This window comes from Alosa alosa, chromosome 7 (assembly GCF_017589495.1).
Source record: "Alosa alosa isolate M-15738 ecotype Scorff River chromosome 7, AALO_Geno_1.1, whole genome shotgun sequence".
Classification (NCBI taxonomy): domain Eukaryota; kingdom Metazoa; phylum Chordata; class Actinopteri; order Clupeiformes; family Clupeidae; genus Alosa; species Alosa alosa.
Genome location: NC_063195.1, coordinates 16,499,787 through 16,515,373, shown reverse-complemented (window position 1 = coordinate 16,515,373; position 15,587 = coordinate 16,499,787). Strand labels below are relative to the sequence as shown.

Here is a 15,587-nt window from a genome sequence, read left to right as displayed (position 1 = left end):
CCTTAGCGTGGCTTGGTTACAACTTCCGGCATGTAACAGCACCGCTGCTGGAAACATTTCTAGGAGAAACACTGACCAGATTCAAATTCTAAATTGAATCGAGTTTGGCTATGTCAGGATAGCCTATCATTTCACATCGCAATGTTTTGAAATGCACATGCAGAATCACTTATTCACGAGGGAATAATTGTACATTGTAGTGGATGCAATAAAGCCACCAGCAACAATCAAAACCATTCCTTGTCATAATTTTAATTAAATGTATGAATAACACAATGTTTTATTAAACATATTAAACAATTCCAAATTAATCACAAATACAGTTAGGAAGAAAATTAGCCATACCCCTGGCAAATATTGATTTAATGTTGGTTTTCTCAACAACAAACATATTGGTCAAGTGAAAATCAACATCAATATATTGCAGGTGTATGAATAATGTTGTTCCTAACTATATATTTCATCTAAACATACATAGTGCAGTTTTTGTTATACAATATCAATATTTTCCATCTTGTTTTTGAACAAGAGTATGACTTCTTGGCAGACTTTGTTGTTTCTGCAGGGTTAGGAGGTCATGTAACCTGGCTCAGGAACACTGAGAAGTTACAATCCGTAAACCAAAAGTCAAATCCAAACCCAAACCCAGGATAAAGGGGCTCAGTGAATGTGGAGTGGAACGTGTGCAGGTGGGTGAGTGTGTCAGAGGACACGCTGTAGAAGGACAGAGTGCCTGCTGACCAGTCCAGGTACACTCCTACTCTGCTGGAGTCGGAGGGGGCAGGTATGGCAGTCTTCTTATCATTGTGCCAGGCAGAGTAACTGTTATGAGTGCACTTTAGACTCCAGGACTTGTCATTACGTCCAAACACACAGTCAGCAGTCCCACTCTCAAGTTCAAACCAGCTGCTCAGAACACTCTCCCCTTTCCTCTGCATGCTTTTATAGGCCACTGCTATCTCACCCCCACCATCACTCCACTCAGCCTCCCAGTAGCAGCGTCCAGACAGACCCTCTCTACACAGCACCTGTTCACAGGAGTCAAATCTCTCTGGATGGTCAGGATACGGCGTTTCAGGCACCCAATCCGCCTTTCTGTTCCCCTTAGAGAGAGAGACATGTCTGTTAGCTGTGTTTGGGTCCAGTGTGAGCTCACAGGCATCTGCACAAAAGAGGAGAGAAAGTAGAAAATATCCTGATCAGAACATGATTTTCTGAACATGAACACACACACACACACAGACTTGAGTACATAGTGTGTTACTCACAGATTCAAAATCACACAAACATTACAAAAATGTGTACAGAGAGATTAAGTGTATTGGTTTAATTTTCTCTCTCTCTCGCTCTCTCTCTCTCTGTGAGTGTGTGCATCCTTAAAGATATAAGTTGTTCTGTTGTTCTCTGTTTTGTTGTGCTCAGGAGGGGTTACTCTGTTCTGGAGGTGCTGATGCTGTTGCTAATGTAAAAGTAGATTCTGTGGGGGCATCCAACACAACCTGACACGGAGTTTCGTTGTATCTTAACTCCTTGAAGTTTATTTCTTAGCTCCAAGTATACAACATTCTTCCAGGGCTGCTCACCTCTAAATTTCTGATCGAGCACATCAGTAACGTGGAAACTCTCCCTCATCTCCCACTCTCCGCTTCCCTCTTCCTGTTTACCAGTTACTTCACAAAATAAAAGTCCTTGTACCTTTTTTAGTGCTACACTAACACATCCTACTGAGCCAGTAGGATTCCAGTCTCAGAGATGCACTGGGTCCAAACTTTGCCTCAGCGTTGCTTGTTTTCTATAGACCCTTTCAACAATAAAAACAAAAACAATGCTTGAACATTCTATTTGGTTCCCAATCTACTTCCTCTGCACATATGGAATGTTAAAAAGGAAGTCTTGTGGGGCCAACTATGATGCTGATAATGGAACTCTCTTGAAAGGGTCTATATTCACTAGGCATCAACAAATGTTTTCAGTATCCACCTGCCCCCTCAACTCCCCCCAGCCAGGACAGTGTCCCAGGCCCCCCATGCCTAACTATTACTAACACCTAAACACCACATGTCATACCATTCCACAAAGTCCTCTGCATTCAGTGCAACGTTCTGGTCATTCCTGAAATGGATAAAATCTACCGGTCCATTCACTCCTGAAATCTATCCCCATTAAATCAGGAATCCCTGCACATTCATACTCTTCAGCCCATTCATTTAGGTCATGAGCGCCACCATGTCAGCAAACAACAACCTATCTGCACTGACCAGGTCCTCAGATGGCAACCAACCCTACAGCCATTCTCATATGTCAGATATCATTCTGGCTCTCCTAACCTTTGTTGAATTCCCATCTGGTAGCAACCTCATATGCAGTCTCTATTTGGGTGTCAGGGGACATCAATCACTGGCAAACTCCACTATAAGCATCCCAGGGCGACAGCCAGCTACCAAGCCAAACATGTTTATTGCCAGCACTCTAAATCAAGCATTCCTATGGATATTTCCTGGTGCATGGAAACTAGCCCATGTGACACCTTTGCACAAATGGGGTGATATAGATGATTTAAATAATTACTGTCCAATCTCCAAATTACCCTGTTTGTCAAAGATTTCTGAATCTTTGGTTAATAACAAACTCAAGTAATTTCTTTCAAGTCAACAGATATTAAATCCACAACTATCTGGGTTTAGAACAAACCACAGCACTATCACAGCTACCACATTAGTTACTAATAATATAATATCTGCCTTAGACATTAAGAAGCACTGTGCTGCCCTTTTTGTTGATTTGTGATACAGTTGATCACCGCTTACTCTTACAAAGATTACATAATATTGGTTTGCATGATAAGGCATGTGAAGCTCTCATTAATCTTAAATTAGTACTAAATGAAAATAAACTAAATATATGTTATTTACTAGAACAAGGAACATTGAGGTTAATGGTTTGCAAATAACCACTGTAAATGGTTCCAGCATTGATAGAGTTTCTGAGTACAAATATCTTGGTATATGGCTGGATGACAAACTCATATTTAATTACCATATAGCCATCCTAGTAAAAAAACTGAGACAAAAAATTGGTTTCTTCTACAGAAACAAAGCCAACCTCCCTATGGAATGTAGGAAACAAGTTGTTGAAGCAGTTTTTATGTCAGTTCTATGGTGATGTGATCTATAGAAATGCTACTGTTTGCTCACTTAAAGCCCTGGACTCTGGAGTCTACCACTCTGCCCTGAGGTTCATTACTGGTGATGGCTATAGCACTCATCATTGTGTCCTCTATGGTAAAGTGGGCTGGTCATCTTTGACTGAAAGGAGACATAATCATTGGTACCTCTTTATTTACAAAGGTATTGTTGGAAAATTACCAACATTATTAGGTTATATTTCAAACATGCTTGTTTGGAATTCTGGTCCCTACCAGACCAGATCAAATGACTGTTTGATGCTTAAGGTTCCTCGTATCCATACTGAGTTGGGAAAGTCGGCCTGTTGTTATGATGCCCCTATTTCCTGGAATAATCTCCAATGTAACATAAAAATGAACTCTCTACTTTCCTATAATCAATTCAGATCTGTAATCACAAACCTTCTTATGTCAAATTGTACCTGTTTTATGTAAATGTTATTTTATTATTGTTATTATTTTATTAATAATATTTATTAATTGTATTTTTATTTTCCCTTCCTCCTTTATAATGGTATGTAGGTTATCTTATTATTTGTTTTATTTTGTTTTATTTTCCACAATTATTATAATATATCTCTTGTTATTCCATTGTTACTTCACTGAAAATGAGGACTACCCTCAATGAACCTCCGAGAATAAATAAAGATTGAATGAATGAAAATTAATGAATGAACTAGATGTTGTCTCAACAAAGTTTGGGAGGAGCCCATATGGAGGACAATCTAGGAAATCTAGCATTCCTATGGGTGTACTAGTGAAATGGAAGAACACTGGTAACAATTTTCTCGGCCAGAAACTGCAGTTGCTCAGCACAGGCTCAAAGAGCTGGGATGTTCATGTGTTAGAATTATCAGTCAAATGGCATCAGAAAATGAAAGCAAAGAAACATCATTTGAGTAAATGCTCCCAGAACTAAAGGGACACTGGTCACACACACATGCAAAATCACAAAATCACAAACTTATAAACATACGCAGACTCTTTCTCTCAGTCACACATACAGACCACTCCCAACACACACACAGACACACACACACATACAGAGAATATCACACTCAAACACACACACACACACACACACTTATTGTTTCTATATTCACCCGATCATCCATTTCTTTTTTTCAAAAAGAAAACAAAACTCACATTTTTTCGGTCCTGGCTTAATCCTGAATTGTCCTCCATGGTCATACCTTAAAGAAAAATATATAGGTGAGGCTAAATAAGTATAAGTATACTCTTTTGATCCTGTGAGGGAAATTTGGTCTCTGCATTTATCTCAATCCGTGAATTAGTGAAACACACTCAGCACACAGTGAACACACAGTGAGGTAAAGCACACTCATCCCGGCGCAGTGAGCTGCTACAGCGGCAAATATTTAAAAGATATTATATTATATATTTAGGTAAATATTTTAGTATCTAAAACATGTTGATATTATTCTATCATTTCAATTTTAATAAAAAAGATTCTGTTGTTTTTTTTAAAGATCGATGGGATAAAATTGTGCAGTGTAGCACAGATTGGAATGCTTTTCAAACTCCTCTTCAAAGGGAAGTGCCAGTAGTAACCTGAATGAGACCACATTCACACCTACACCTGAATGAGACTACAGTCACACCTGAATGAGACTACATTCACACCTGAATGAGACTACATTCACACCTGAATGAGACTACAGTCACACCTGAATGAGACTACATTCACACCTGAATGAGACTACATTCACACCTGAATGAGACTACAGTCACACCTGAATGAGACTACATTCACACCTGAATGAGACTACATTCACACCTGATGTGGCTAACTAATTCTATGCCCACTGTCAGCTCAGTAGATTATGTGTCAACGCACTCCATCCTCTCTCTACTAGGGATATGGAGAGAATTCCCCCAATGAGTGATGCTTTGCATCAACATCTCAAAAGGAGTGTCTTCCAGGCAAACATCTGGAGGGCATTTGTGCATTGTGTAAATATATTGTATAAACAATATATTTACAAAATACAAAAGAGCACCTGCTAAAATAATATGATAAGAAATATTTAAATAGGCTGGCTGATTACAGTTTTTTCAATCGCTAACAAGCGCTCACCCATACTTCAGATACTTTTTCTTAACTCTTAACACAGACTCACACAAAACACAATTGGCCAAATGGATAATTTTCTTCTCAAAAACACATTTTGTTCAATATAACACATCTTTCTCTGCACACACTAACTTTACCAAAACACTGGAAATCTGACTCAAAATGAAATTATTTTGTCAAAGAATAACACTTGTTTTCACTTCACAAGGTACATGCAATCAATCAAAGTACACCAGGTTTCAAAATACTGGCTATTGTTGACATTAAAAAAACTGCATAGACTTTTATGTTTCAGTTTTACAGGTATTTGCATGGAAAACATGCAATCCACCGTTTTTACACTACATTTTTTGGTTGGGAACTGTATGTCATGTTCACATTCAAAAGCATTCCAGTAAAAAGCAAATAATTTTTTCCCGTTACTGTTTACTACAGGAGGTAGAGTAGAAATACTTTACAGTATGATAGAACAGAAAAAGTTTTACAGTATTGCTTACAGTGAACAAAATATCCATGAAACACACAAGAGCATTCTGAACAACAACAAAAAAAAAAAACAACAGCAAAAAGCCCAGATAAAAAGGGGGGAGGGACTTAAAAAAGCACGAAATTACTGTATCTAATCTCTGTGATCTTCAGGGTTAGGCCACATGTTTTCATCAACATTGCATCTGATTTTACCCAAGGCAATGCTAAAACCGCTTGGTAGCAGAAGCAGAGATTTTTAAACTGTATCTAAGGTTTGGAATATTGTTTTTGCTATTGTGGGATGTTGTGTGTTAACATTCGTAAATACTGCAAAAACAATCCATAATTTTGTTGGGAGGTATAGCTTGTTTGTTAAGAAAATGTATGCATTGTGGAAATGTGTTCACTGACTGCATATTGTGTGAAAATGACATGAAATGCTAATTGTGTTTAGAGTTTTGAAAATGTAACAACTGGTTAGACAAACACTTGTTAACGACTGAAAAAAACTGTAAAAAAAGAAATCAGGAAAGGGGCAACCACTGTAACACTGCAAAAACTACTGTCACAGTAGTGCACTGTTAAGATAACAGGAAATAATGGGAACCCTGTTGCCCATTCTTTTATTGGAGAAATATTTTAAACAAGTGTAGAAGTCAGCAGCACCTGCTACCTACATGTTCCACAGAAAGATTTAGGAGGTCATCAAACAGATCAGCAACAAGAACGGCTGACTAATGCTGCTGTGTAGCAGCTGACTGTCTCTGTTTTTCAGCTGTCAGTCAGCATTTATTTTAGTGTTATTGTTCTGACATTGTATTATTATGACCGCCGCGCAGCGAAGGTTTAGTCAGATTTTTTCTTTTTTTTCTTTTTCGCATGTCCAAATTTCCGTCAAGGATTCCCGGGACACTGAAAGACCGGGGTACACGAAACTTGGTGGGCATGTAGCCCCACATGGATAGCATGGAACCATCGTTTTTCGTTGATCTGTAGCCCCCCCTCTGGACTGCACCCCCCGAAAGGAGGGTAGGGCAGACACAGTTTTCTGTGAATATCTCGAGAACCGTAGGGCCTAGGAGGTCCACCTTTTTTTTGTATGTTGGTCTTAAGGGGGCATGTCAACCCACCCCATTACCACTTATTTCATGTATAGCGCCACCTAGTTAAAAATTAAAAAGCAAAAATAAATAGCTGTTTTCATCACAATATCTCTGGCTGACATGGTCAAAACTGCACGAAATTGAAAGTGTAGGATCATTATGACACCCTCCGAATGCATGCCAAGTTTTGTGGACTTTCGTTCATAGGGGGCCTTACAATAAAATAATTTATGTGTATATTTAGTGACCGTACACCAACAAGGATTCCCGGGACACTGAAAGACCGGGGTACACGAAACTTGGTGGGCATGTAGCCCCACATGGATAGCATGGAATCATCGTTTTCTGTAACCCCCCCACTGTACTGGACCCCCCGAAAGGAGGGTAGGGCAGACACAGTTTTCTGTGAATATCTTGAGAACCGTAGGGCCTATGACACCAATTTTTTCCGTATGTTTGCCTCCAGGGGTCATGTTAACCCATTCCATGTGCACACATGTGCATAAACTGATACACACGCACACACATACATTCACAGTAATATACGTATGACACAGACTCACACAGTAGACATATGTACGCATGCATGCACATGCACAAACACAGATACGCAGGCAAACACACAAGCACGCACACACACACACATAAACATAAACGTGTACACGCACACATGCACACAATTCAAGAATTTCTCAGAATTATGAACAGGCAAGATGGGGGTGGGGTTGTATAAAATGAATTTTACATGTGAAATCTATGAACTAATCATATTTTGGTACTTGTTGTCTAGCAGATACCAGTGAGAATTGAGTGTGGATAATGCAATTTAGTGAGACAGTTAGAATCATATAGGCCTTTCAGCGTGATTTATTTTTGTGGAAAAAATGTGCTGGACTGGGCGGCGGTCATATTTTGTACCGCTCTGCGGTACATCTAGTTGTAGCCACTTTTATTGCTGTATTGACAGATTGCTGTAGCAACATGACACTTTGCAAGGGGTGGCATAGTTAGTTTTTGAACATTGCATTTTGGATTCTTTTCTCACCCTAGATGTGGTGGCTCTTGCACTCTTTCAGTGTGGAGTATTTATTTATTTATTTATTGTTGTATGTTGTACATTGTAATGTACAGTACCATTGCTTGTTGCTGTCCTGTTGCTGTATGTGTTTCCATGGTAGCAAATTAGCTTCCCTTTGGGGATTAATAAAGTGAATCACATCATCCATAAATGTGAGACCTTTCAAACACTGACTGAGCAACTACCATCCCTTGAGCCTTGCCCCCAGTAACTGCCTGTCACACCAAAAAAAACCACTGCACTAATTTTTAGAATGTGGGAGAAAACCCACAGAGCAGTTTTAACAGACATCATCTAAAATTAAAATGTTAAACACCAACCACTCACCTTAAAGACTTTAGTTTACAGCTGGGATCATTCAATCTGTCTGTGAGCTCTCTGACACCTGTGACTTCTGGGTGATTGTAGTTCAGATCTAGCTGTTCCATGTAGGAGGGGTTTGATTTGAGGGCAGAGGACAAGAGAGAACAACCCTTCTTGGAGATAATACAATAAGAGAGCCTATAAAACAGGATTTCACCTCATTAGTAGATTAGGAGACAGACAGAAAAAAACAGTAATTTTTAATATGAAAAGACAGATGGAGCATTTCAGATTGCAAATGAAAAAGAGTCACCCACTGGCATTTCTTGCTAAAAGAATATGGGTGGGTAAAATAATACATTGCATTACATTCCTTATAACTGACCTCAGTATCTCCAGCTTGCATTGTGGATCTCTTAGTCCCACACAGAGTAGCTCCACTCCTTCATCCTGCAGGTCATTTTCACTCATGTCAAGTTCTCTCAGATATGAGGGTGTCCTTTGCAGCACTGATGCCATGCTTTTACAGCTTGTTTTGGAGAGGTCACAGTGATTAAGCCTGTTTAGAAAATACATTTCATAAACACATTTGATACTATTCTGCACTTCTGTAGTGACTGTGTCTAAAGTATAAAAACACATTTTTCTGTACACAGGAGCTCATGGTCGTTTCTAAAGGGTTAAATTTTTTAAAATGGAGATTAAGGTTTTTTCCCTTCCCTTTATTAACTGCACACTCTCTAATATGAAGAAAAGAAGACACAACTGTATATATATTGACTGCTGGTGAGCCAAAGAGAGCAAGACAGAAAACAGACTGACAGACACATAATTTCTGAAGAGTTGCTGTTGAATTTCACCTGTTTAGCCTTTTTTTTTACTGTATTCAACTGATTCACTATGGGGTGTGCTGAACAGAGACGTATGGCAGCAAGTACTGTAGCTGGACCAGACCTAACTGAGTTGATGTTAAAGATGGTCAGTGTCAGGACACAAATTGGGAATCAAGAGCAAATCAGGCCAAACTCGTAGTGAACAAGTGAGTTTATAGGCAGACAGGTACAGGCAAACAATCCAGAAACGACAGGCGGAGGACTTGGTCAGGGACAGGCAGAGTTTACAGGCAGACAGGCAGACGGGTGCAGGCAAACAACTAGTGATGTGACATTTGAAGCGAGGCTTGTGTCGAGCAGAAAGGGGCATACCAGATTAAGCCCCGGTTCGAGGCTTGTCTAATGGGCTTGTATCGTTTCCATAAAAACATGTGACTGATGATAAACGAGGCCTCGGTTTGTGAGTGTGACATCTGAAGCTTCGCTTGGGACTAGGGCTGGGCGATAAAACGATAGTGACAGGGGTGGTTCTAGGGGCGGGACCACAGGGGCCCGGGCCCCATCTGAAATCTCATTGGCCCCTGACTGGCCCCTGTACCGTCAATCATCAATAAGTGTCAAACTTGTTGAGAACGACGATCAGAGATGCAATTCCATTCCCAAACAACTGGTGGCAGTAATGCACCTATGAAGCTTGAAAGCTAAAGCACACAGTGAACTGTAAAAGAAAGAATACATTTGGCTAACCAGAAATGTCTCTGCTAATGTGAAGAAACTATACATTTGGCTCACGGAAGTATCAGCTAACGTGAAGTACTGATACATTTGGCTAACGAAAGTATCAGCTAGAATTCTAACGTGAAGAACCGATGGCAGCGTTTCATCCTCCACAGTTTCTTGGTGAGTCACAAATCTCTATGTTGGTTATCATCATTATGTGAAAGGGACGTTTATTTATTGCAGTTACAATATGTTATGTTTGTCAATTAAATTACGAAGCAGCAGCAAGCTTGCAGTGAACTGTTAACTGACTTAGTCAGTGAACTGTTAACATTAACTTAATGTTAGGTTACTTGAGTTGAGGTTTGATTGTTTGTTAGCATGCTGATAGATTTTATGCATGGAAAGGTAATGTATGAAGTGTTTGAAAAGATGTTATATGAAATACAGAGAAATGGACATCCTGTTTGTTTGGGGTCCGAAATGAATAATATTACATGCGCTAGTGCGCTTTACCAAATGTAAGTAACGTTCGATTTTTTTCTGCTTGAGGAAAACGTTTGGCAGCTGCTAACATAAACATGAGGATACATGCCTAATAGCTAACGCTACATTTTTGTAGTTAATGTGAGCTATCATTGCAAAGTTATTAACCACTATTCTGAGTTTATTTGATTCATGGGCTTCGCATGAATTCTGTCTCAAAGTGTTAGGACAAGGAGAGTTTCTACTCTATTCACTCAAGCTTTATATGATTTTAAAAAATAATAACTGGTTTTACAGTTGCCAGACGACATGCTGAATACAAGCATGGATTTTGTGAAACACACATTTGTGTTTCACCTACAGACTAGGATGGCGCAGGAGCTGGTGACTTCAACCAACAGTCTTCAGAACCACCAGTCACCAAGCATAGCTGCTCCTAATGGTATGATGCTATTTCCTATTGCCACTACAGTGAGCATATTTTGTCATTCATTTTAGAAACGCCAGGTTGACAGTGGGTTATGAAAGTTAATAACAATTAAGTTACTCAAACTTGTTTCATTTTCTTCTCTCGAGACATTTCCCATTCTAGAGCAGATGGTTCTGTGTAACCTCTCCTAAACTGGTATTCCGCAAAATGCAGCACGGAAATAGGAAGAGGCCACTCAATGACTTCTGATACAAAGACTTCAAATGGTAGGAATATTCCATCTTTAGTGTTTTGCTACCCTTTCCGTAATTTTAAACTTTCAAATGACCCATCGTCAGTCTTCAAATCAGAATCAGACTTTTCTAATTGGAAGCAAGGCGGGGCTTCAAAAGACCATTCCAAATAAGTTGTTGAAAAAATTGTGTAAATATGATGTAGTTGTTGCTCACATGCTGTGTGTGTGTGTGTGTGTGTTGTGTGTTTTTTTTTAATGTCGCAAACTGGCAGTGAAAGTGGTTTCTCTTATCAACAAAAGGGGAAACAGTTAAAGTAAAACTTGTTTAATTGAATGGAAAATGTGTGTATGATGATGTATGATTTCTGTTTAAAATATCAATGTATTTCCACTGAAGTGTCTATTATATTTTAGTTTTATATTGTGTTTTCAATATAAATAAATGGGAAAATTATTAAGAATTGTATTGGCTTTTTTGTTTTTTAGCATTTAGCATTCAAGTATTTGAACAAGGTAAGACTGGTGAAATGTATGCACCTTACGGCTGTGGTGTAGTCTAGTTAGCTGTAGTGGGTATACTGTGATCAACCCCAAATATTAATACCTATCCTTGTCTGTTTTAAGTGGTTATACTGAAATGGTGATGTTTTTTAAGTGGGTATACCAGAGACTTTCTAATGAGGAGACACAGCACTCAAAAAATACTCCATAGAAATGCATGGGGCTAGTTTGTAACGCCAATTTGGCCATTGTCTACACATATCCCACCCCTTCCTCGGCAAAATGTCAACATGTGAATACATTGAGCCAATCATGTGGTGTGATGTGAATACATTGAGCCAATCATATGGTGTGTTGTGAAGATATCATGCCAATCATGTGTTGTGAACTCGCCGCTGGAGCAAGATTGGTGTCGTGAAGCCTTGCGCACGCACATTTCTGCCGAACAGGATGCCCGATGAGTGCCCAAAAAGCGTTGCAATATGGCTGTCGAGTGGAGGGACTTGCCTAAAAGGACTTTGGGTATACTGCGTATAGTCGTGCATATCACATAGACAACGTGCCTCTGCCTTACTGAACAAGGCATTTTCTGTGTATGGATGTTGACCGGTTCTTGGCCCCTCAGTGTATGATGTGGCCCCTTTATGGCCCCTGTCTCAGAAAAATCCTAGAACCGCCACTGGATAGCGATATGTATCGCAATAGACATGTAATCGATATCAATAAAAAATGCGTTCGATAGAACATTCAATAATTAAAAGCAACACACATCTCCCGCCTTACGTTGTCCATAAATAAATAGGCTAAATATATCTTGCATTGTAGCTAGTATGTGCAACTCTACCAGAGTAGACGATAGAAGTAGGCCTACCTCAACACAGACTCTCAATGAGTCCTTGCCCCGTGCGCGTGCTCTCTCTCTCTCTCTAGGTCAGGGGTGGGCAAACTTTTTGGCTCAAGGGCCACATTGGGTTTTTAAAATTGGCGGCGGGCAACAAACAACAAACCCCCCACACCACACACACATTTTTATAGCGTATAATTTAGTATGAAAAGTATTTATTTTAATTTTAAAATATTACTTGCTTAAAAAATACTGCTAATTTTATGCTGTTTAACAAATGTATAAATTGTGCAGTCGCTTTAAGACAGTCGCTTTAATTCCACGTTTATTTCTCAAGGATCTTCTGCCTGCTCGCTATGGCTAGTGCTGTACCCACGGCTGGGTCCTCTCACAGTTTTAAATGGTCAGTAGTGGGAACTACTGTTGCCTTCATGATTTCCTTTTAACAGTTTCTTATAAGGAGATATCAATGATCGACAATGACAAGCCAGCTGGAACCTGCGGCTCTCTCGGAGTGCAGACGCTGTTCCCAATTAAATGGATCGCATAATGTTCCGCGTTAAATCTGCTGCAAAGGAGATAACTAAGAGTTAACTTAGTTTAACATAATGTTCTCTCTATTTAACATGATGTTTTGACATTGACATTGTAAACGTTCTCTAAGGAGAGTGAAAAGCAGTTTGCAGTAAAGCTAACCAACGCCGTCTATCGCAGGAAAAAATAGCGAGCAGCCTGATAACCAAATGAAATGCTCGGCGGGCCGGATGAAAGTGCTTGGCGGGCCGGATCCGGCCCGTGGGCCGCAGTTTGCCCACCCTGCTCTAGGTGCATCCCTCCTCAGCATGCGCATGTAATCCAAACATTCACAATCGTGCAAGACGACTGAATTGCTATTAAATCCGGTTAGCATCATTAGCACGCTGCACGAATTTGTTCAAAACTGTTGCATTCAAATTGACTGCTAAATTCTAATCAACTCAATCCCGATGCAAATGGAAACGTATTTTCCAAGACTCAAACGGGCCTGTCCCAAGGAGAAAAAGTATTCATTTGAAACTTAAACACACGTGGGGAAACTGAACAGTAGACTTACTATGATAAACTAGCAAATTACTTTGTTTACAATATTTCCAGGCTTCAACCAGTGCTGCTCATTCAGACTTATGTGCACAATTATTTATTTGAGTGTTTTTCATGATTGTGTTGCTATTTCTTTTCCCTGTTTGCTTTGATTGATAACTGAGGTGATTCAAATCAGAGGAAGGTTCAGTTTAAAATAAAAGTGTTTAAATTAAACTTTTTTTCCCCTTCTGGTCCTTATCTGAAATAGATTTTTAAAAAATCAATAATTATCGATATCGACCGATATGAAATACTTATATCGTGATACAGTTTTCAGCCATATCGCCCAGCCCTACTTGGGACACACACCCACACAGCTGCTTCCGAATCTGATATGTAGGCAATTGCTCAGCTGCTGCGTTGATCAAGCTTCACACAGAGGTTGATTCCCAAAATGAAGCGGTCTAAACCGCTCAGGGATGAAAACGGAGAAAGGGAGAAGATAAAAAGAAAGCCAACTTAGCCAAGTATAGAGGTAAGTCTTCTCATCTCAGCCGTTAAGGTGTCAAACGAAATAGGCTAAATTTAGTAGGCTATTGTGCATTACCTAATATTGGGCGTTTCATTAGTTTGCTATGTAGGCCTATTAAGCAAACGTAACTTCACTGACATGGATGTAAATATCAAAAGACCAGTATCTGGATAACGCATGCTATGAAAAGTACAGTTGCTCTCTACATTCATTATAAACGGCATAAGATCTGTTTAGTGAGTCACAACTAGGTTCATACCTTTACAATCCATGGTTCATACACACACAGTAACCATTTTAGTGATAGTGATGGTGTTTACCCTTCTGTACAGTTCCCCTCCAGGAATATACTAAAATATATGTGTTTTTTTGTTTTGTTTTTTAATAGGCCAGATGCATTCAGGCAATATTTGCAGAGGCCGGCACCTGCTGGAGAAAGGTAGGCTACATACAGTATCCATAATAGCACTTATGACCAATTTATTACAGTTGATCCATACTACTTGCTTGTTGAAGTGTTGGAGTGGCTATAAGAGCATTTTTGTTCATCCATTGTTTGAGTCATAATTTGTTAAATATCGTTGAACATTCTTTGTAGCATTTTCGTATGTGCAATCTATTAGAGCAGTGGTCCCCAAACTTTTTCTTCCGAGGGCCAGCTCACTCTGCCTGGCTCTAAGTATATTAGTAACCATAAATAGTTTAGTGCTGTGAACAACAGCAGTCTACCTTAGTTGACTATTCCATTACATTTAATCATAGGCTACTGCAATTTAATACCATTGTTAGCTGTTTTTATATTGCAATCATGCCATATCAGTGTAAAATGTAGCTCAAATGAAATAATACTAATAAAAAAATAGCATTCCCAAAAGTATTAGCAGGGAGTCCCAAAAGTGTATTTTATTCAAAATGTGTGAACTCTGAACTCTGTGTCTTTGCATACACAGCTCAAGTTGTGAACAAGCAATATCCTACAAATAATTTGAAGTTTTCAAACTATGAGAGTTTTATGAAGTGCTGGCAAAAACATCTGAAATGACCACTTTCACACACCTGATGAGAAGTTTGTGAATTTGTATGAACATTTGAACGAGTGAATAAAAAATAGAAATAATTATCCCAGAAAGTCTCAGAAATATGACTTGAATAGAAGTTAGTTATTAACAATTAATTGATAAACTTGTAGAATACTTTGAGCACTGATGCAGTCAGCATTGGTCTCTTACATTGTTTGCAGGTAGGCCTATATTTCATTCCGTTTTCGATGGCAAACGCGAAACAGCGCCAAAACAACCACCAGTGGACAAAAAGAGTATTACATGTGTACTGTTAAGACTCGCCATAGAGAATGAATGGGGGCAATTACGGAGGTTATAGTTTGACGATGTCGTACTCCCATGCGGGCCAGATGTTATATACCACGGACATGTTTTGTGGGTCCACCCAAAATGAGGTGGCGGGCCGTAGTTTGGGGACCACTGTATTAGAGTGTATCATTTAAGTCAATTTGCCTGTTGGAGTGACAATAAGAACATTTTTGTTTGTATAGTTTCTGGATTCATCCATTCTTTGAATCCTAATTTGTTAAATATTCTTGAGTATCCTTTATAGTATTTTTGTATACAATTCATTAGAGGTTATAGCCTAGAAATCTAGACGCACCCTAGCGGCGGCAAATTAATTTGCTCAGCCTGTACGTCTAGTATCAAA

General features: G+C 39.3%; 1 protein-coding gene across 6 annotated transcripts in view; it reads right to left on the bottom strand.

Annotated features, from left to right (window-relative positions):
- Positions 1-232: 232 nt before the first annotated feature.
- The window catches only part of LOC125298623 (NACHT, LRR and PYD domains-containing protein 12-like), a 64,078-nt gene continuing 48,723 nt past the window's right edge, over positions 233-15,587 (bottom strand). For 5 of the 6 annotated variants that reach the window (XM_048249434.1, XM_048249430.1, XM_048249435.1 and 2 more), the window contains 4 exons: positions 8,617-8,790; positions 8,256-8,429; positions 4,331-4,377; positions 233-1,162 (listed from right to left, as the gene is read on the bottom strand). In XM_048249434.1, the coding sequence (XP_048105391.1) occupies positions 576-1,162; positions 4,331-4,377; positions 8,256-8,429; positions 8,617-8,790 (982 nt within the window). In that variant the 3' untranslated portion in view covers positions 233-575. The remainder of the gene's footprint in view (positions 1,163-4,330; positions 4,378-8,255; positions 8,430-8,616; positions 8,791-15,587) is intronic. The other variant, XM_048249436.1, reaches the window with a different exon arrangement.